General features: G+C 42.7%; 2 protein-coding genes and 1 long non-coding RNA gene across 9 annotated transcripts in view; 1 reads left to right on the top strand and 2 right to left on the bottom strand.

Annotated features, from left to right (window-relative positions):
• Positions 1-2,445: 2,445 nt before the first annotated feature.
• On the top strand, positions 2,446-14,769 carry LOC133476836 (arachidonate 12-lipoxygenase, 12R-type-like). The gene is made up of 14 exons (XM_061770761.1): positions 2,446-2,667; positions 8,009-8,213; positions 8,303-8,384; positions 8,465-8,587; positions 8,892-8,995; positions 9,185-9,351; positions 9,473-9,616; positions 10,042-10,245; positions 10,347-10,433; positions 10,518-10,687; positions 10,926-11,047; positions 11,173-11,273; positions 11,365-11,535; positions 12,703-14,769. Exons 1-14 carry the CDS (start codon positions 2,527-2,529, stop codon positions 12,880-12,882), a joined length of 2,001 nt encoding a protein of 666 aa, XP_061626745.1. The 5' UTR covers positions 2,446-2,526; the 3' UTR covers positions 12,883-14,769.
• On the bottom strand, positions 6,508-8,373 carry LOC133476838 (uncharacterized). The gene is made up of 3 exons (XR_009788154.1): positions 8,257-8,373; positions 7,986-8,111; positions 6,508-7,913 (listed from the first exon to the last, which is right to left on the bottom strand). It is a non-coding gene; the product is annotated as an uncharacterized LOC133476838 (long non-coding RNA).
• A 722-nt stretch (positions 14,770-15,491) lies between the features above and the next one.
• Positions 15,492-20,898, bottom strand: part of npnta (nephronectin a) — a 52,108-nt gene continuing 46,701 nt past the window's right edge. For all 7 annotated transcript variants that reach the window (XM_061770763.1, XM_061770764.1, XM_061770765.1 and 4 more), the window contains 4 exons: positions 20,380-20,463; positions 19,395-19,493; positions 17,579-17,838; positions 15,492-17,241 (listed from right to left, as the gene is read on the bottom strand). In XM_061770763.1, coding sequence (XP_061626747.1) covers positions 17,131-17,241; positions 17,579-17,838; positions 19,395-19,493; positions 20,380-20,463 — 554 coding nt within the window. In that variant the 3' untranslated portion in view covers positions 15,492-17,130. The remainder of the gene's footprint in view (positions 17,242-17,578; positions 17,839-19,394; positions 19,494-20,379; positions 20,464-20,898) is intronic.

The raw sequence follows: 20,898 nt of genomic DNA, 5'->3' as shown, positions 1-20,898 counted from the left end.
AGCTGAGTTAATTTTCACTGACCACATCCTAGCCTGATTAGCTCCAGACCTGTTTAATCAAGAAATCATTTAAATAAAACTTGTCGAACACAAAATCCTGAAGGAGAATGTTCGGCCATCAGTTCATGACCTCAAGATGAAGCAGTGGCTCCATTGCTGAGGCGGCCGACCAGAGCTGTGGCCGTAAGCTGGTTGGTTCCTGTCGTGGCGGCAATCCCCAAACCCATTGGTGGACACCAGTGGTGAGGGATGTCGTCAAGCTGAAGAAGGCATCCTGTCGGGCCTTTTTGGCCTGTGGAACTCCTGAGGCAGCTGATGGGTACCGGCTGGCCAAGCGGAATGCAGATTTGGTGGTCGCTGAGGCAAAAACTCGGCCGTGGGAGGAGTTCAGTGAGGCCATGGAGAACGACTTCCGGACGGCTTCGAGGAAATGCTGGTCCACCATCCGTCGTCTCAGGAGGGGAAGCAGTGCACCATCAACACTGTGTATAGTGGGGATGGGGCACTGCTGACCTGGACTCAGAATGTTGTTAGTCGGTGGGGACAATACTCCTCAATTTCACCGACAGCCTTCCCATAAAAAAGCAGAATCTGGGGTCTCTGAGGCGGGCTCTCCTATCTCTGGGGTTGAGGTCACCAAGATGATTGAAAAGCCTCTCAGTGGCAAGGCCCTGGGGGTGGATGGGATTCGCCCGGAGTTCCTAAAGACTCTGGATCTTGTGGGGATGTCCTGGTTGACATGCCTCTGCAACATCGCGTGGACATCGGGGACAGTGCCTCTGGATTGGCAGACTGTGGTGGTGGTCCCCCTTTTTAAGAAATGGGACCGGAGGGTGTGTTTGATGAGCATTCCTCAACTTTCTCAGTCTTTTTTGCCACCTGTCCCAGCTTTTTTGGAACGTGTTGCAGCTATGGCTGCAACACAGTTAATGATTATTTGCTAAAAACAATAAAGTTTATCAGTTAGAACATAAAATATATTGTCTTTGTAGTCTATTCAATTAAATATAGGTTGAACATGATTTGCAAATCATTGTATTCTGTTTGTATTCATGTTTAACACAACGTCCCAACTTCATTGGAATTGGGGTTGTATATTTATTTATTTAATTTTTTTTTAAGTGTTTATAAGTTTTTTTTCTTTGTTTTTAAATGCTTTTAATCATGTAAAGCACATTGAGTTACCTTGTGTATGAAATGCGCTATATAAATAAATGTGCTTTGCTTTGCTTACCAAACCCCCTGATATGGGCTGTTCGGTCCCTGTACGTCTGGTGTCAGAGTTTGGTCCACATTGCCGGCAGTAAGTCGGACTCGTTTCCGGTGAGGGTTGGACTGCGCCAAGGCTGCCCTTTTGTCACCGATTCTGTTCATTTTGTTCTAGGTGCAGCTGACGCGTCCGGTTTGGTGGCCTCAGTATTGCAGCTCTGCTTTTAGCAGATGATGTGGTTCTGTTGGCTTCATCAAGCCATGATCTCCAACTCTCACTGGAGCGGTTCGCAGGAGAGTGTGAAACGGCTGGGATGAAAATCAGCACCCCCAAATTTGCCACCGCGCCCTCTCCGGGTCAGGGATGAGATCCTGGCCCCAGTTTAGGAGTTCAAAAAAGTTTCTCCGAGAACGAACGAGAAATTTTCTGAATTTCCATGATTATTCGACTCACCTGGTTGAATACCTGTCAATGTGAGTCAATTTTAACATAAAACTAAGCGTACTTGACTTAATTGGAGCTGACTTCACTTATGCGACAGGAAATATTTTAAAGTATAGTGTTCCTAGAAAATATTGATTCTGAAAGGAAACTCAAGGTTTTCCAATTTGTTAGGGATGTACGTATAGAACAGTTACCATTGATATGTATGGAGACGGAAAAACATGGTAGCTGCTCGTCTAATGTAGAGGCTACCTGTACAGTGTAACAGAAATATCAGCGATATGAGATCATTTCTTTTGTATTTCCAATATTTCTTATGGGGCAATTTTAGGATGTTAATGCTGAACAATTTTCCAATTTCCACTTCATCAAATAAAGTATACAGTTGCCATTTATTTAAATAAAATATAATTCAAATTGCCTACTTTGTGTATTGTTTCCCCCCTGTTTTGCATCACGAGACATTGCATCCTTTGTTCTTGGTTGAAAAGGTTTTCTAATTTGTTGAATAAAAGCTAATCTCAACAAAACATGCTTTGTATTTGCCTTTTGTCTGGTCATTTTGCGGTTGCACAAAAAAACATCAAAATCAACTTGGCACATCAGATTGAAATGATTCTTCTGTGTGTTCAAACATTTTGCATTTAAATATGACTTCAATGTGAATATTTCATGGGAAATTTACATTTGCCATCATGACTGAGTCATTGCTTATGCAGGTCTAACATTCCTTACCAAAACCTGCCACAGGTACCTCCCACCTATTACCATATACAGTACAGGTATATGAGAAGCAGCTGTGGCCTTCTGTCTCTAGTTGAGAGAAGAAACGAGTTTCCCCGATTAGGATTCCTCATCATTCTGGAATAACAATGGTGGATTACGAGGTGACCGTCTACACTGGCGACCGACTTAACTCCACCACCTTGAACCCTGTGCACATTAAGCTGGTGGGCACAGATGGCGAGAGTGAGCGCACATGGCTGAGGTCTTTGGTCATCTTCAGCGGATCAGTAAGTGTGGAAAACAGCTCACTACAGTGGGTACGGAAAGTATTCAGACCACCTTACATTTTTAACTCTTTGTTATATTGCAGCCATTTGCTAAAATCATTTAAGTTCTTTTTTCCCCTCATTAATGTACACACAGCACCCCATGTTGACAGAAAAAAACGGAATTGTTGAAATTTTTGCTGATTTAAAAAAAAAAAGAAAAACTGAAATATCAAGACCCCTTATGATGACGACAAAAAATGGACTCAGATTTCCCTTACCCGGACGCGGGTCACCGGGGCCCCCCTCTGGAGCCAGGACTGGAGCTGGGGCTTGAACCCATGGGGCCCGGCCGGGCACATCCCGAAAGTGTAATGTGGGTCCCCCTTCCCATGGGCTCACCACCTGTGGTAGGGGCCATAGGGGTCGGGTGCAGTGCGAGCTGGTGGTGGCCGAAAGCGGGGACCTTGGCGATCCGATCCCCGGCTACAGAAGGACGTGGAATGTCACCTCTCTGGCAGGGAAGGAGCCCGAGCTGGTGTGCGAAGTCAAGAAGTTCAGACTAGATATAGTCGGACTCGCCTCTACGCACAGCTTGGGCTCTGGTACCAGTGGACTCTCTTCCACTCTCGAGTTGCCCATGGTGAGAGGCACCAAGCAGGTGTGGGTATACTTATTGCTCCCCGGCTCGGCGCCTGTACGTTTGGGTTCACCCCGGTGGACGAGAGGGTAGCTTCCCTCCACCTTTGGGTGGGGGGACGGGTCCTGACTGTTGTTTGTGCCTATGCACCAAACAGCAGTTCAGAGTACCCACCCTTTTTGGAGTCCTTGGAGGGGGTGCTGGAGAGCGCTACCACTGGGGACTCCATCGTTCTGCTGGGGGACTTCAATGCTCACGTGGGCAATGACAGTGAGACCTGGAAGGGCGTGATTGGGAGGAACGGCCCCCCCGATCAGAACCCGAGCGGTGTTCTGTTATTGGACTTCTGTGCTCATCACGCCTTGTCCATAACCAACACCATGTTCAAGCATAAGGGTGTTCACACGTGCACTTGGCACCAGGACACCCTAGGTCGCAGTTCGATGATTGACTTTGTGGTCGTGTCATTGGACTTGCGGCTGCATGTCATGGACACTTGGGTGAAGAGAGGGGCGGAGCTGTGATCTGATCACCACCTGGTGGTGAGTTGGCTCCAATGGTGGGGGAAGATGCCGGTCCGACGTGACATGCCCAAACGTATTGTGAGGGTCTGCTGGGAACGTCTGGCGGAATCCCCTGTCAGAAGGAGTTTCAACTCCCACCTCCGACAGAACTTTGCTCATGTTCCGTAGGAAGCGGGGGACATTGAGTCCAAGTGGACCATGTTCCGTGGCTCCATTACTGAGGCGGACGACCGGAGCTGTGGCCGTAAGGTGGTTGTGGTGCATGTCGTGGCGGCAATCCCCGAACCTGTTGGTGGACACCATCAAGCTTTTTTGGCCTGTGGAACTCCTGAGGCAGCTGATGGGTACCGGCTGGCCAAGCGGAATGCAGCTTTGGTGGTCGCTGAAGCAAAAACTCGTGCATGGGAGGAGTTCGGTGAGGCCAGGGAGAAAGACTTCCGCACGGCTTTCGAGGAAATTCTGGTCCACCATCCGGCGTCTCAGGAGGGGGAACCACTGCACCATCAACACTGTGTATAGTGGGGATGGGGCGCTGCTGACCTCGACTCGGGACGTTGTGAGCCGGTGGGGAGAATACTTTGAAGACCTCCTCAATTCCACCAACACGCCTTCCCATGAGGGAGCAGAGTCTGGGTTCTCTGAGGCGGGCTCTCCTATCTTTGGGATTGAGGTCACTGAGATGATTAAAAAGCCTCTCAGTGGCAAGGCCCCGGGGGTGGAATGAGATTCGACCGGAGTTCCTCAAGGCTCTGGATGTTGTAGGGCTGTCCTGGTTGACACGCCTCTGCAACATCGCGTGGACATTGGGGACAGTGCCTCTGGATTGGCAGACTGGGGTGGTGGTCCCCCTTTTTAAGAAAGGGGACTGGAGGGAATGTTCCAACTACAGGGGGATCACACTCCTCATCCTCCCTGGTAAGGTCTATTCAGGGGTGCTGGAGAGGAGGGTCTGTCGGGAAGTTGAATCTGAGATTCAGGAGGAGATTCAGATGCCTCCCGGACGCCTCCCTGGTGAGGTGTTCCGTGCATGTCCCACCAGGAGGAGACCCCGGGGACGACCCAGGACACGCTGGAGAGACTACATCCTTTGGCTGGCCTGGGAACGCCTCGGGATCCCCCCGGCAGAGATGGATGAAGTGGCTGGGGAGAGGGAAGTCTGGGCGTCCCTGCTAAAGCTACTGCCCCCGCGACCTGACCTCGGATAAGCGGTAGAAAATGGATGGATGGAATGGATGAAATATCACACAGCCAAAAGTATTCAGACCCTTTGCTGTGACACATATTTAACTCGGGTGCTGTCCATTTCTTCTGATCAACCTTGAGATGACCTTCATTGGAGTCCAGCTGTGTTTGATTATACTCATTGGATTTGATTAGGAAACCCACACACATTTCTATATAAGACCTTACAGCTCACAGCGCATGTCAGAGCAATCAGTGGAGAATAGCCTTGGTGAGAGAGGTAAAGAAGAACCCAAAGATCACTGTGGCTGAGCTCCAGAGATGCAGTCGGGAGATGGGAGGAAGTTCTAGAAAGTAAAGCATCACTGCAGCCCTCCACTGGTCGGGGCTTTATGGCATAGTGGCCCGACGGAAGCCTCTCCTCTGTGCAAGACACATGAAAGCCCGCATGGAGTTTGCGTTAAAAAAAAACAAAAAAAAAACAACAACATCTGAAGGACTCTAAGATGGTGAGAAATAAGATTCTCTGGACTGATGAGACCAAGATAGAAATTGTTGGCCTTAATTCTAAGTGGCACGTGTGGAGAAAACCAGGCACGGCTCATCACCTGTCCAATACAGTCCCAACAGTGAAGCATGGTGGTGGCAGCATCATGCTGTGGGGCTGTTTTTCAACTGCAGGGACAGGACGACTGGTTGCAATCGAAGGAAATGCGGCCAAGTACAGGGATATCCTGGACGAAATCCTTCTCCAGAGTGCTCAGGACCTCAGACTGGACCTTCCAACAACTCTGTGACGGTTTTTGTATGGCCCAGCCCGGGCCCTGACTTAAACCCAATTGAGCATCTCTGGAAAGACCTGAAAATGGCTACCCACCAACGTTCACCCTCCAACCTGACAGAAGTGGAGAGGATCTGCAAGGAGGAATGGCAGATGATCCCCAAATCCAGGTGTAAAAAACTTGTTGCATCATTCCCAAAAAGACTCATGGCTGTATTCGCTCAAAAGGGGGCTTCTACTAAATACTGAGCAAAGGGTCTGAATACTTATGGCTGTGTGATATTTCAGTTATTCTTTTTTAATAAATCTGCAAAAATTTCAGCAATTGTTTTTTGTTCTGTCAATATGGGGTGCAGTGTGTACATTAATAAGGAAAAAGATGAACTCAAATGATTTTAGCAAATGGCTGCAATATAACAATAGAGTGAAAGATTTATGGGGTTTGAATACTTTCGGTACCCGCTGTATGTTGAAATAAAATTTAAAGCTGATTTATTCCCAACCAATTGCCTCACAAACCCTATAACATTAAATCATCAGTGCAAATAGAAAACAAATTTATTGTCCATTTGAATTTAGCTTTTTTAATTATTTGGAAGCCACATTGCGCTTACTGTGTTGCAGTTATACTTAAACAGCTGGGAAGACCAACAGTGAATGCGGTACGCAGTGCTCAATATACGCAAATAAGTACAGCCACTTTAAAAAGCAAGCTTTTCTCAATTTCTCAGACAACAAACAAGACATTTTCATAATTTGCATGATTATTTGACTCACTGATGGTTGAATGCCTGTCAATTTGAATATTTTTTAATTTAAAATCAATGTATATTTGAATTCAACAGCCGTCAAAGGCAGTGAATGAGTTAAATGAGTATTTTGTAGTATACTGTAGTCTGCTGATTTTGAAAGCAAACTCAGAGTTTTCGAACAAATCTGTTGGTATGCTTGAGCGGCACCTACAGCAAACAAGTACATTTCTAAAACAAATGTCATGAAATCGTCATTTGTGCTTGGTCAACTTTGGTTATGTTATTGTGGAGAAAATGGTGCACAGCATTTTGGTTGAATCATGGACGACTACTTTTTCCAAGCAGCAAAAAAGTAAGTTCCCACTTATTTGCGGTTTAGGTTTATACATTCTGCCATCAAAATAAGTGAAGGGTCTATTCATTATATATTTCTGCAACTTTCTTTCATTTTGAAATGTATATGGGTTCTTGCACACTATTTATAGTCTTACCGCAAAATAGATTTTACTATTTTGTTTCGAAAAGGAACTGGCCCAATGGTATCACTAGGCCTATTTTAGTGGGCTGAAGTCTCCCTATAATTTTCTTAAGCCACCCCCAATATGATTTCGCTGTTCGTGGTTAGGTCAAATATTTTGTCTTGGCCCCCTAAAATAGTTTTTATGTCCCGCCTAAATGACTTGATATTTTACAACTGAAATATCTCACAGGACACCCACAAACAAAAATGTCACAAAAAGTGGATACATTCGTTATAAGTACTTCCTGCCATCTAATAGAAGAGCATTTATTTGTTCCGTCTGGCATAAATAGATGAATAAAGATCCATTATTTCTTGGAAATAAATCATTTCTTGAGCAATTAAGTAAAATTTGATAATTTCCTGTGGCACACCCGAAGAGTGGTCACGGCACATTAATGTGCCCTGGCACACTGGTTGGGAATCACTGATTTAAACCCATCTATACACAATACCACAAACGGTCAAGACTCAGCTGTCTACTTGTACCGCCAAGAGAAACGGCACCTTCCTTTTTCATGTTCCACATCTTGGGGCAGGCTAGAAAGCAGCAGATACAGTGAATCCCTCCGTGTCCAGGCAGCGGCATGTTGAGAAGAAATACCAGTCATTATCACTTGGGGCTTTGCTAACATGGTAGGACACCAGTATTTGCAGGATCTCAAAATGACAGGGGAAGGAGTACCCACTAGTGCTCGTCAAATGGTGGCTGCCTCCTTGTCACTAGCCACCTTGGGCGTGGCAGGATTCGGCAGGTCGAACTGCCAGCAAACTCCTCCGCTGCAGTGATAAGTCTCCGTTTCTCCATGCTGTGCTTGCTGCTAGGTTAGGTCTTCAGGCCACTTTTCCACAGTATCCAACAGCTCCTCTGGAATGGAATGAACAGAAGATGAAAGTAGTGTCCCTAAAACATAACTGCGCAACTAATATTTCAACACACATTATTTCCTGTTATTTTTCTAGGTGTCGACTTATTTTGTTTCCTGCCCAAACTCCCTTGGACAGCTGGTTCTGATAGAACTCGACAAACGACAATTCTTCCTTTTGCCCGATGACTCTTGGTTCCCTGAGAAAGTGGAAATCAAATCACCAGAAAGAGACATCTACACCTTTCCCATCTATTGCTGGATCAATGACAGTGAGACTCGCCGCTTCAGAGAAGGCAAAGGTTGGATGATTTCTGTGCTTGTCTGCCATCGTGTACTTTATACCTTCAAATAATCCTCATGCAATATGTTTGTGGTTTTGCTGTGAAAGCTCTGAGGATCTTCGATGAAAGCAACTCTCTTGGTCAGCACGCGAGGAATCAGGAGCTGATCCAGCGAAGTGTAGACTATGGGTGAGAGTTCACTGTGTATCCCTCAAATATTTGATTTGTTACATTGCTAGTCTAACATTAACCTAAAAACACCCCAACAGGTGGAATTTGTTTTACTCAGGCATCCCCTACACCATTAAGGCAGATGGTCCTACTAGCCTGCCGAATGAGCTCCAGTTCTCTTTTACCAAGACGACAGAGTTTGCATTCACAACAGTCACAGGGTAAGAGCCCTCCAAACCTTACCTTTTGATAAGACCAGTGCTGACAACATTGGTGCTGCTCCTTCTTTATGACAACAAAAGTCAAAGAAAAAGTAGAACAAATGTGCAAAGTTTTTCCTTTGTTCTGAATTGAGGTCTTGTGTAAAGTCATTAATAGTAGGAATTTTGTGCAACTTAAGATATATATTTAAGTAAATTAATTCCATTGTACAGCCTCAGGGCTGTTTGACATTTGAGATTCCACAGTCTTTTACTCAACATTACTGCTATTTGTTACGATAAAGCTGCTTGTTTTGTTTCCCAGGTTGGCTGAGCTGCAGCTAAAGGGGCTGGATGACAACCGGGAAAATTGGGAAAGTCTTGACAATATCAATGACATGTTCCGTTTCAAAGGCACCCTCATTTCAGGTACCGGTATCGTCGATTGGTTCTTCCGTCTTCACAAAGTGCTGTCTTCAATGGACTTTTTCAAGTGTTTCTAGGAGTGAATATAAAATAAGTGCATTAATACCAGCGTAGTAGTAGTAGCAGTAAACCAGTGTGTGTTTGACTAAAAACAAGGCATGTGAAGGAAGTTTATCACTGTTCTTTTGTCAGATTACGTCCAGGAACACTGGAAGGAGGATGGTTTATTTGCATACCAGTTTCTAAATGGCGTCCATCCCACCTTAATTCAACGTTGCAAGACTCTACCCAAGAACTTCCCTGTGACTGATGACATGGTCTTCATCCCCGATGGCTCAAACTTGTCTCAGGAGTTGAAGGTAACTGCTTGTTACACATTCTCTTCACATTAGTTTGACTGTTGATTTGAATATAGTAGGTATACAGTCGACCCATTTTGTCAATAGCACAACAGCACCAGATTTGTTTGCCCTCAAACAGGAAGGCAACATATACCTGTGTGACTACAAGAACCTGGACGGAATGCCTGCCAACACTATCGAAGGGATTCAGCAGTACTTGATGGCACCCCTCGTCTTGCTTCACAAAAGACCTGACGACAAGCTGATGCCTATTGCCATCCAGGTGACGTTAATTAACTCCAATGTACCTAAAGGTAAAATCAGTTAGCAGTTCTAGCCGTAGTCTGGCTTGAATTCTGCATTACGTTGCATATGCCTTTAGTGAAGTCGGAGCTTGTTAATATTTTTTTGGCTCAGTGTTGGAGTCATCCCTGGTATCCTCAGTGCTTCCTAGTCAGGAAAAGGTTCTGACTGTAGTTTGTGCCGAGGGGACTCCATCGTTTTACAGAGGGACTTCAAATCCCATAGTGGCAAAGACACTCTGACCTTAAAGTCTCTAATTGTGAATCTGAACCTTGATATTGTAGCTAGGCTACAAGGCTCAAGGCTTAAAACTAAAGGTGTTAGCACATTCTCCATCTGGTCGCCTTGACTTTGAAATGACCAGCCTGAGATGCTCATTAATTACATATCCTTGCCTTCCCTCAGCTGAAGCAGACTCCAGCTGAGGACAACCCCATCTTTCTCCCAACTGACTCTACGTACGACTGGCTGACAGCTAAGATTTTTGTGAGAAGTGCCGATTTCTCAGAGCACCAAATCAACGCGCACTTGCTGCACACTCACCTACTGGCAGAGGTCTTTTTGGTGTCACTGCTGCGCAACGTGCCCATGGTGCATCCCCTGTACAAGGTAACTGCTTTCCCAATTTGGTTTCAACCAAATGTTCTTAATTATCAAGACCTCTGTTGCCTCAAGATTTCGTTTCATGGTCCTTCCATCTATCCCTTTAGCTCCTCATACCCCACACTCGCTACACTCTGCATATAAATGAATTAAGTCGAACACAGCTGGTGGGACCCAATGGAGTCTTCAGCAAGGTTTCTTTCAAAATAAAGTTGAAGATCCTCTGTTTATATTATGTATTGGACTACTGATCTTAATCTTGATCTAATGTTCCTCAGGCGGCAGCTTCTGGTGGAGAGGCTTTGATGAAGATCATGGCAAGCTCGCTGTCCTCGATAACCTACAGGTCCCTTTGCCTCCCCGACAACATTGCTGATCGTGACATGCAGGACTTGCCAAACTTCCACTACAGGGATGATGGACTCCAACTGTGGAACATCATCTTCAAGTATAAGCTATAAGTATATGATAAGCTGAACTGCTGAATTTTCCAAATTGTGCATGAAAACCTACTGCCATACCTATTTCTACAAAACTTACAGTAGAGTGGTTATCCATGGGCTGAGGGAGGACCAATAGAATTCTCATGAGAATCTGTACAATTGTGCATTGATCAGGAATTGTTTTATTACCATCGAACCATTTAGCAAAATGCATGTGTAACAATCCAAGGTGTCTCTTAAAAGATATGTGCAGGGAGTGATACAGTACTACTACAAAAGTGATGATGAGGTCCAGCAAGACTCAGAACTGCAGAGTTGGATCTGGGACATATTTAAATATGGCTTTCTTTCCGAGCCACAAACAGGTGATCTTTACAGAGAGTGATGCCACATGTTGCAACATTAGTGCACCTTTTACTCCCCAGCAGCTGCCCAGTAGCACAAATATCTCGTGCTAGCAGTTCTGCAGTTTTCTTATTCTCCTTCCCAGGAATCCCTCAGGTTTTCGCTACCGTGCCTGAGCTGATCAAGTTCGTCACCATGCTGCTGTTCAATAGCTCGGGCCAGCATGCGGCTGTAAACAATGGACAGGTAAATCCTTTTGATAAACATCACCGTTACCTTGTATTACTTGTGGTCTAAACAGGCATGAAATTATACATTTGGCAAACCCTCATTGCAGTACGACTATGGTAGCTGGATTCCCAACACCCCCCCGACCCTGCAACGTCCTCCCCCCACCGCAAAGGGCACAACAAGTGAGGCCACAATGCTGCAGACCTTGCCCCCTATCAACGTGACTTTTCGGGGAATGGTTACAGTTAAGGTGCTCAGCACGCAGAGCTCAGACTTTGTAAGTACACCAAACTTGACATGACAAAATATTTGTTGGGGAAAAGTGCATTTTATTATGACAATTATCCAGATCTGGGTTGCGAGAGAAATTCTCTAATTAGCAAAGCCCAGACTTCCCTGCCTCCAGCCACCTCCTCCAGTTCCAACGAAGCAATACGAGATTTTGCCAGACATACCTCCAGCGTGTCCTAGGCCTTCCCCTGAATCTCCCTCAAATCGGAAATCCCAAGAACATCAGTCACTATAGGAAAGCATCTTGGGGCTATCCGCCATAGCTGCCTGAGCGAACTCAACTGGCGCTTGGAGATCCGACAGATCAGAGTCCCTCCTCGATGACCGAACTGTTCACCCTATTTCTAAGGAGGGTGATCGTCGCTTCCCTATGAAGGAAACTAGCATCAACCGATCATGTTTATGATCTTGTCCTTTCAGTTACTACCCAAAGCTAGAGCTAGGAACATGGCTATTCTATCAATTTTCAGCTCTATCAACTGGGGTTGTGAGTGTGACACTCAAGCATTCAATCGCTTTTACATCGATGGACAATTTAGACTCTAGCTTCAATTAACCTAATATGCTGTTTTTGTAATGTGGGAAGAAGCTGGACTACTAGAAGGAAACACACGCAAGCATTGGGATCACTTGCAAACTCCACACAGGAAGCCCTGAGATTCGAACACCAAATCTTCATAAATATGAAGCATACGTGCCCACCGCTCGTCCACCGTGCTTCCCTAAACAGACACAATCAAATCTTTGGTATTTATGGACTTGATGGTGGCAGATACTGTATGTGCTAACTGCTATTGTCCATGAGTATAAATGTGATTGGTTATTTCGGAACACAGCCACATCACCAGTTAAATGAGCCTGTGCGCACTTGTGCAACCACATTTTCTCAGTTTATTTTTACTTCCCCTCTCAAAAATATTTTTTGTTCCTTCAGTTGAGTTGAACAGGTTATAGGTCACATTGAGAATGGAAAAAGTTTAGAAATAATTTATTTTGGTCAAATTTTTTTTATTTCACGAAAACCTGCTATTTTAACAGATTCACTGCCATTGACGGCTTTAGAAGTCAAATATTCATGTTAACTGGTTAGGCTGGCAGGTGTGTGTAGACTTTTTATTTCCACTTTAATCACGTATATTGTTTGTGACAACAGGTCCCCCTCGGACACTACCCAGAAGAGCATTTCACCGAGGAGTTCCCCCGCCAGCTGCAAAAAGAGTTTAAAGTTGAGCTTGACAGGTTGTCGATCACAATCAACAACAGAAACAAAGGTCTGGAAATTCCTTACACTTACCTGGATCCAAAGATGATCGAGAACAGTGTGGCCATCTAAACCTCGGAAAGTCACAATCAAAAGGGAGGATCCAATGAATCATAAATGTGTGTCTTTCAAGCTTATAGTATTATTTAACATCCGATTAAAAAAAAAAAACACACAGGGAACCTCCAAAGTTGAACCCAATCTCTTCTGTGAGAGTGGTTGACTTCCAAGTTGATCTAATTTATAAAGAAATTTTCCTGGAGAAATAATAAGTCAATGAATTTTCTCATAAAACCTGTATTAACTATACAGGCCCCATTTTAAGTAACAACGTCATACGTGTAAAGAGATGTGAACAAAATTGAAGTAAAATGAAGTGAAACTAAATCAAATAAATCAATAGGGGGTGACAAGACACTGGTGGTAGAGTGGTCATTTCCCAACCTTGATTGCAGATTCAATCCTGAGGCCTTGTGACCATGTTGAAATGTCCTTGAGCAAGACTGAACCCAAAGTTGTTTACCTCACAAATGTTAAAGCGCTTTCAGTACCTTAAAGATAGAAAAGTGCTGTACAAGTGAAAGCCCATTTACCATTTAAGACACCTAAAAGACACGAAATGGAGAGGGAACTATGCCTTTGTCAGTTCCATTTTATGCTCTTCTACCCATCACAGAAAAAAAAAAAATTTTACTTAAGAAAATGCAAAACACACTTGTGAAGTTAATCCTTTCGATGCTCACTGAGCGAAAAGTAAAATACAATTTGCTGGCATCTTGCTTGAAGTTTGAGGCATGTTTTTCAGGATGATTTTGGTTGATCTTTATATTGAGCGGCTCACTTGACTTTGGAGGTTCCACTGAATGCGCGATTTGGCTTTTATACTGCAGCTAATGTGTGTCACATGCTCACTACTAGAGTAGAATACTGGCTACATAGTAAAATTTGTCAGTCAAAAATATTTTATTTACATTTTTGCACTGTGCCAACTCCGATTGCTTTACGGTTTAGGGAGCGTAGTGAAGCAGAGTATTCATTAAAAAGTCTGTTTGAATATGTCAAGCATTTAGAAAGATGATTATTTAACAACCAGTTGGAGCTCATTCTTCAGTCAAAGTTCATTTGTGCGTAAACGATGGCGCGTTACAGTCGGATTACTTTAATACACAAAGAGCGCCGTGAAAAAGACTTTTTGCTCCCTTGTCAAATTCTCCTTTTTAACCCACTTTAACATTCAAGATCATCAAACAAATGTAGTTTTTACATGGTGAACAGATTTATGAAGAGGAACACCTGTGTGAAAAAGTAATTGCCCAACTGTCCCTAATCACATTGTTTGGGAAGCTGAGTTCATTTTCACTGACCACATCCGAGCCTGATTACCTCCAGACCCGTTCAACCAAGAAATCACTTAAATCGAACCCATCGAACACAAAATCCTGAAGGAGAATGTTCGGCCATCAGTTCGTGACCTCAAGATAAAGCTTGGCCTATTTTAGAGGGAGGCTGAAGGTGCCCCAAAATGATTTTATTTTAGAATCATAGTCCCACTAAAACTGTTAAACCCCCCTAAACAATTTTGTAATTCCCCAAACGTTGACCACCCACCCCCACACACGGAAATGTACCATCCACACACTATACGCGCCACAATATTTTTCAGAGATGGAAAAATTCAGTCAGTCAACAGTCGATGTCGAGGGACGGCTAGGTGTTAATGACCTCCAAACTGTGTTTTGTCAGACAAACGAGTTTTATTTACATTCTGCTCTGCGTTAATTTTAAATATGCTGAACATGCATATGATGTAATGTTAAAAAAAAAGAAGAAATTCCATCATCCAGTGCCCTTCATCATCATCATGGCAGACAATAAATGTACTTTACAGGTTAGGGGAGTGTTGAGAAAATGTATTAATTCAAGAATGTATGGTGTTCAATTAAAAAAGTATCACAAGCATTTTGAAGTTTGCTTATTTAACACGGGCAGATTTACAGTATGTCTAAAGCACACAACGAATGGTGGTATTTGAGTATTTACAGTAACACAATTTGTAAAAGCGTAAGAGTTGTCTGTAACAAACGGCAATTGTACAATATAGCATACGGTTTAAATCAATGGCTTGATCTCATGACGGGTAGGACAAAAAGATTGAAAAAATAAATCTGGTAGGTTTTTGTCGGAAATACTGGGACAGGCAAGTATGGGAATAGCTGCACGGTTCATAGGGAAAATGATAATAGCAGTAACAAGGCTCCCAAGAAAACGACCACAATATGAGGAGAATCAAGTCACAGATTTCATTATGAGGGGAAAAAAGTTTGACTGGAAAAAGTCCATTTTCACAAAGAGGCAAGCGTCATTTCATAGGGAAAAAAGTTGTAAAACTCGAAGAATACGTGAAATTCTACGAGGAGAAATTATTGAGACTTCGACAATATATATTATGATTTTATTCTCATTTTACTTTTCATCGTAAAATTCAGACATAGTATATCTCAACTTCTTGCTTGTAAAATGTTCTTAACTTTTTCTCATAAACTCCTGGAATCATTTAAGCAAATGCCCATTTTTTTCTTCATTTTTGTAAAACTACTATTTTAATTAAAAATATCATTTAATTCTAGCAATACTGCCACTTTTTTCCGGGGGGGAAAAAAACAAAAAAAAACCAAATCAACTTAATGGTCAAATGTCAAATTTATTTTTGCAATATTACATTTTCTAGTGCAAACCATGATATTGTTTCAGCAATATTTCATGTTTTTTCCCCACATAAATGACAAATTTCCATCCATCCATTTTTGGAGCCGCTTCTCCTCACTCGGGTCGCGGGAGCGCTGGAGCCCATCCCAGCTATCATCGGCAAGGAGGCGGGGTACACCCTCAACTGGTTGCCAGCCAATCGCAGGGCACATACAAACAAACAAGCATTCGCGCTCACAGTCACACCTACGGGCAATTTTTGAGAGTCTCCAATGAATGCATGTTTTTGGGATGTGAGAGGAAACCGGAGTGCACGGAGAAAACCCACGCAGGCACGGGGAGAACATGCAAACTCCACACAGTTGTTCTGGTGAAATGTCCACTTTAAAATTAGATTCTCTGGTAAAACACTGTAGCAGTTGAACTTTCACACCTCTGCAGATATCACAGATTTTGAAGCGGTCGGTTTTTACAGTATACAGACGAGTCCCAATTTAGAGTTGCGCGCCTTCGGAGTAGTACCACTTTGTGCTACAACATGCCGGGTGGCACTGCCCTTTACTGGATGGAGATTCCGCGAAATTAGGAGCAAGAAGAGGCAGAAAGATCCCCTACTAAGTTGAAGTAATTGTTGCTGTTCTCACAGAGCAGAAAGAATACAAGCCTGTGAATATTGTTGGATGCTCTGTTTGTATGCGTTGCTGCTAAAGAAGCAGTTGTTTGAAGGTTTATAATCACCGTAACATCTATGCTAATCTACTTTAGCACATCTGTAGCGTTTTGCATTACATGTCAGCATTAAGCTAGCGAAATTTTGTGGTTTGGTTGAACATTTTGTTTAAATATACAATGTTTTTGTGTCCGATTTATAGTAAACTCCAATGGAGAGTGACAAATAAACAGCCTCTTATTTGGAGAAGTGTGCATCTTTTCCTTTCCTCAAAGTAAATTTTATACAATAAATCTCCCAATTCTTGACAGGGGCTAAGGAATACTCCATAAAGCGTTTTTTTAATAAGTTCGTGTGTTTTAAGCATATGGGAGGGGTAAAACTATTAAAAAAACGAAACTTTTTTTATATGGTTTCTCTGTATCGCAGATTTTCACCTACCGCGTGTGGGTCTGAAATAAGATAAACTGTACTTTTTTCAAAAAATTTCAACTTGATTCTCAAAACATTTTCTTCCCAACGTTTTTTCATGTCCAATTACTTTTTGTCAAAGTTACAGCTTAACTCGACCTGTTCTAGTTTGTTTTCATCTCGTGGACCTGATACTCTATTGTATTGTTGATCTAATCAGATGAAGAAAAGGAACCAAGTGGCCGCCACTGGTTTGACCATTGCGACAAGCAGAGCGACTAAACGGGCAGCAGTGGGATGGAAGGGTTGTCGGCGGACGTCACCATGGCAACCACACGGGCACAGGCCTCCAAATCAGACGAGGCTGAAGTCCAGTTCAGTCTTTGCATTTCGAGAGGCGCAATGTGCTGCTGTTCGCTGGTTCGGACGCAAGGGGGCGCCAAATGAGAAGAGGAGTCCAAACAGGGGTCACGTCTCATCGAGATAATCTTCGAATTGTTTTCTCTTCGCGATTTCTCCCTTGAGCTGCCGCGTCAGAGACTCGTTGGGCTGCGATCGTCCGTGCAGGAGCCTTTTGCTAGCGAGATGTCGTCCACCGCCATCTCGCCGCTTCGTCCCCGTCCGCGCTCGCCCTTCAGCACCACCTGTCGGGAGCACGGTCACAGTTGCAGCGCATCGCAGTCATTACGGGGAGGAACCAAAGTCCTTAGTTGCAGTAATAAATTTGCAATACTGTAAGCCAAAAGTACACATTTCAAAATGTTGTCAGAATTTCCACACAATTTTGAAAGCAACATTAAAAAAACAATGTGACAAAAATTGTGTTTGGAGGCGTGCACAGCGAGTTGACAACTGGAAAAAAAAATCAATCACGGCACCGATTAATCGAAGTCAACTCGACTACTATCACCTTGGCGTCAACTATAAAAAGTCGTTCAACCCCTCCAAGCGTGACAAATGATTAAAGCCTTAAAGACTTACGCTCTCCAGGCCCGCTCCCCACAACGTTATCTGGGTGTGTCTCCAGCTGTTGCCGCCCGTCCTCCCCCACACGGCCGGGCTGTAGCGGGCGCCCTTCTTCACGAACACCTGCAGCATGCCAACATGGTGGCCCGCCAGCTTGTGGCGGAATGACAGGCAAAGGTTGCCCTCGTTCCACGGCGGGGCCAACGGGAGGACCAGCCTCGCCCCCCGCCCCGTCCTCTTGTTGCCCACTTCGGGGATGGTAAGGTAGAGACCGCCTGGGCAGTGAAACGGCATGTTTCAGTCCATATAAAACATGCGGAAACTTGCAAAATTCTTCAGGATTCTGATTGACGAACTCAATGGTTCTTGGACTTTTTACACTAAGTACCACCTACAAAATATTTGCATTCACCAAAAATGAGAGATGTTTTAATTATATAAACATATTTTATATGATTGTAAGTAAATGGAACATTATGCGCAGTTTGTACATTAACACGGCACTGAAATATAGGAAAAAGATCAAAATGGACATCAATTGTTTTATTAAAATGTATTGCAAATTCAAGTAAAAAAAAAAAAAATGAATAATTGTATCAAAACAAACAGCTGTTTGAGATTAAATGAAAATGTATTTAACTTAAGTTAAATACAACTGAACTCGACTTAAGCAGTGATTCTTACCACTAGAGGGAGCCTGCGTACCACTAGTTGTACCCGTACAACAGTGAGAATCACCGGGCGAACTGTTAGAAAGCTTATGGCGCCACCTGTTACTTTGGCATGTGTTTGACAGCCTGCAAATATGTTTTCTTCTTTTTCGGGTCTTTTATAAGGAAAGACTTTTTTGTATGTGAAGATAAGTTGAAGTTCATTTTGAATCGAGAAATAGGAAAAATTGCAACGTTAGAAAATGTTATAATTCCTACATAGACCTGAACGTGATTAGATAATCACAAAGGTAGGTGAATAAATTCAAACTACTCAGAAAAAAAATAATAATGTTAATTTTGGATTTCAAAACCTGCTGTAGGACAAGCGGTATAAAACAAATGGATGGATGGATGGACAATATTTGGGGAATTTTTTCCCCCCCCCAGAGAAAAGTGTCATTTACTGGATTAAACAGTAGTTACTTTGCAAGATGAAAGTTGGAATCAACAACCGAGAACAAGTGTTTTTACTATTTTGGGGATATATTATTATTTTTTTAAATATCGTATCTTAATTCAATTATTCAGTTGAATTTAACAACAAGTGTATTTTTTTTTTTTTTAGATGTTTTTGATGACAAACAATTTGCGGAAAAAAAGTTGTATTCTTTTGTGAATATCAAAATTCTGACATGAACTTGCACACAAGAGACAAAAATCAGAAAGTTACGTGAATAAAGCCATAAATTGCAAGTGGGTTTTTTTGTTTTTTCATTAGTAAATGTGTATTTTTCAAGAACAATTTTTTCTAGGAACAATATGTTTTCCTGGTTTTTCGTTTTTAGGAAAAAATACAACTTTTGGGAGAGAGAGAAAAAAAAAGACTATTTGTATCATTTGAAGTGCGACTTTAAAATAGCACTCTTCAGTCTGGCAGAATTGAATCCATCATTCCGAGGACGCCAGGCACTGTAACTTCATGTTTGTCCACCACTGACTCACGTCAACACAGTTCAAACATGTCCGCCTTATGTGAAGCTAAAGAACAAAAATGACAGTAATTTGAGTCGAAAGTGTCACTCAGTGGCATCCCAGAGTCTCCATCTTGTCTCCTGCCATAGAGTCCAAGATGGATGCATTGTTTACATTGCTTAACAAGCTCCCTGGCCTTCCGTTACCTGCCGGGTCCGGCGTGGTCTCCCAGTGCACGTCTCCGTCTTTGTCTCTGATCCATCCGCAGAGGCCGTCGTCGAAAGAGCAGCTCAGGAAGCCTGAATCTGACCAGGAGGAAGACGCACAACTTTTGAGAAAACACAACTTCAAAAGAGAGACAGTGGTTGTGAATATACCAAAATAAAGTCACAACGGGACAAGAAAAATAATCCCTTTCTTTTTCTGAACATTCTTTATCTTGGAAAAAATAAAAATAAAATAATCAGAATATTTTGAGAGATGTCTTTTACAGAACAGGGAAATTTTAGAAAAAAAAATATTTATCTGGAGTAAAAAAAAAAAAAAAAGAAAAAAAGAAAAAAGAAAGACAAATCTCTAAAAATCGGTGTCAGATTTCCCAACCAAATTTGAATGCAACAGAAGTTTAAAAGTTATGAGAATAAATTCACAGTATTATAAAAAAATTATTTCTATTTTTGTAAAACATCTTAATTTTACAAAAGTGGTCAATTAAACTAAATGAATGTCCAGTGACACAAACCTGAACGCAAAAGCTAAGTCGTTAAGTTCTATCCATCCATTTATCAATATATATTTCATTGAAAAAATATATATTTTTCTTCTGTTGGTCAGAAGATATACTGCATTCTCTACCGCATTCTTCACCTTTGCCCTATTTGTCCTCTTTCGTGCAAGAATAAAATGTAATGGCTTGTGGTTCCTTTCTTATCCTATTACATCAATGCGGTGAAAATCTTTGTAGACTTGTACTTTTTACACTTGGATAACAGTGAAACACACTATTTAAATCATTGCCTGTACAGTTAATGTATGATATGACTTTATTTTTTTTGTCCCAGCAGTAGAAGCTCAAAGTAACACTTTCACTAACTTGCCTTTTGAGCAGTATAAAGAGCTTTCTGCGATACGTGACTCAGTACGAACGCTGCACATTTGACTCATTAAAATGCGTGACGTGCAGTAGCTTACCGGCGTCGTCCTTGGCTTCATCGGCCGTGTTGCCCAGCTCGATGTCAAAGTCCAGCACCGTGTTGTGGTTGTGGTTCCGCGGGACTGAGGAAACAAACGGAGTTGTATGAATATGTGGGGAAAAAAAGACAAATAGAAAAATAGCACTCTATGATATTATACTTTATAAAAACAGATTGATAACCTAATGAAATAGAATGTAGAGCATTAAGCAGTTTGTGCAACATGACTGACTAAATGCTGCAATCCAATTCAGTGTGTTGCGCCTTTTGGTGTGCCCACCTTGGCCACCGGGTGGCAGTACTGTATAATAACAGTCACGCAGACGCAAATGAAGAACAATCGACTACTTGTTCTGTACTACTAATCTACTAACTAAAGTTGCTGTAATATTAGTAATTTTCAGTAGAGGATGAAGAATATATGCCTGTGACTATAGTGACATATATATATATATATATATTCTTATATTATCTGTCTACATGTGTTGTTTCACCATGTTTTCAAATAGCCATTGCT

This window comes from Phyllopteryx taeniolatus, chromosome 4 (assembly GCF_024500385.1).
Source record: "Phyllopteryx taeniolatus isolate TA_2022b chromosome 4, UOR_Ptae_1.2, whole genome shotgun sequence".
In the NCBI taxonomy this organism is placed as follows: domain Eukaryota; kingdom Metazoa; phylum Chordata; class Actinopteri; order Syngnathiformes; family Syngnathidae; genus Phyllopteryx; species Phyllopteryx taeniolatus.
The sequence above is the reverse complement of the archived record's forward strand: the minus strand, read 5'-3'. Positions and strand labels throughout refer to the sequence as shown.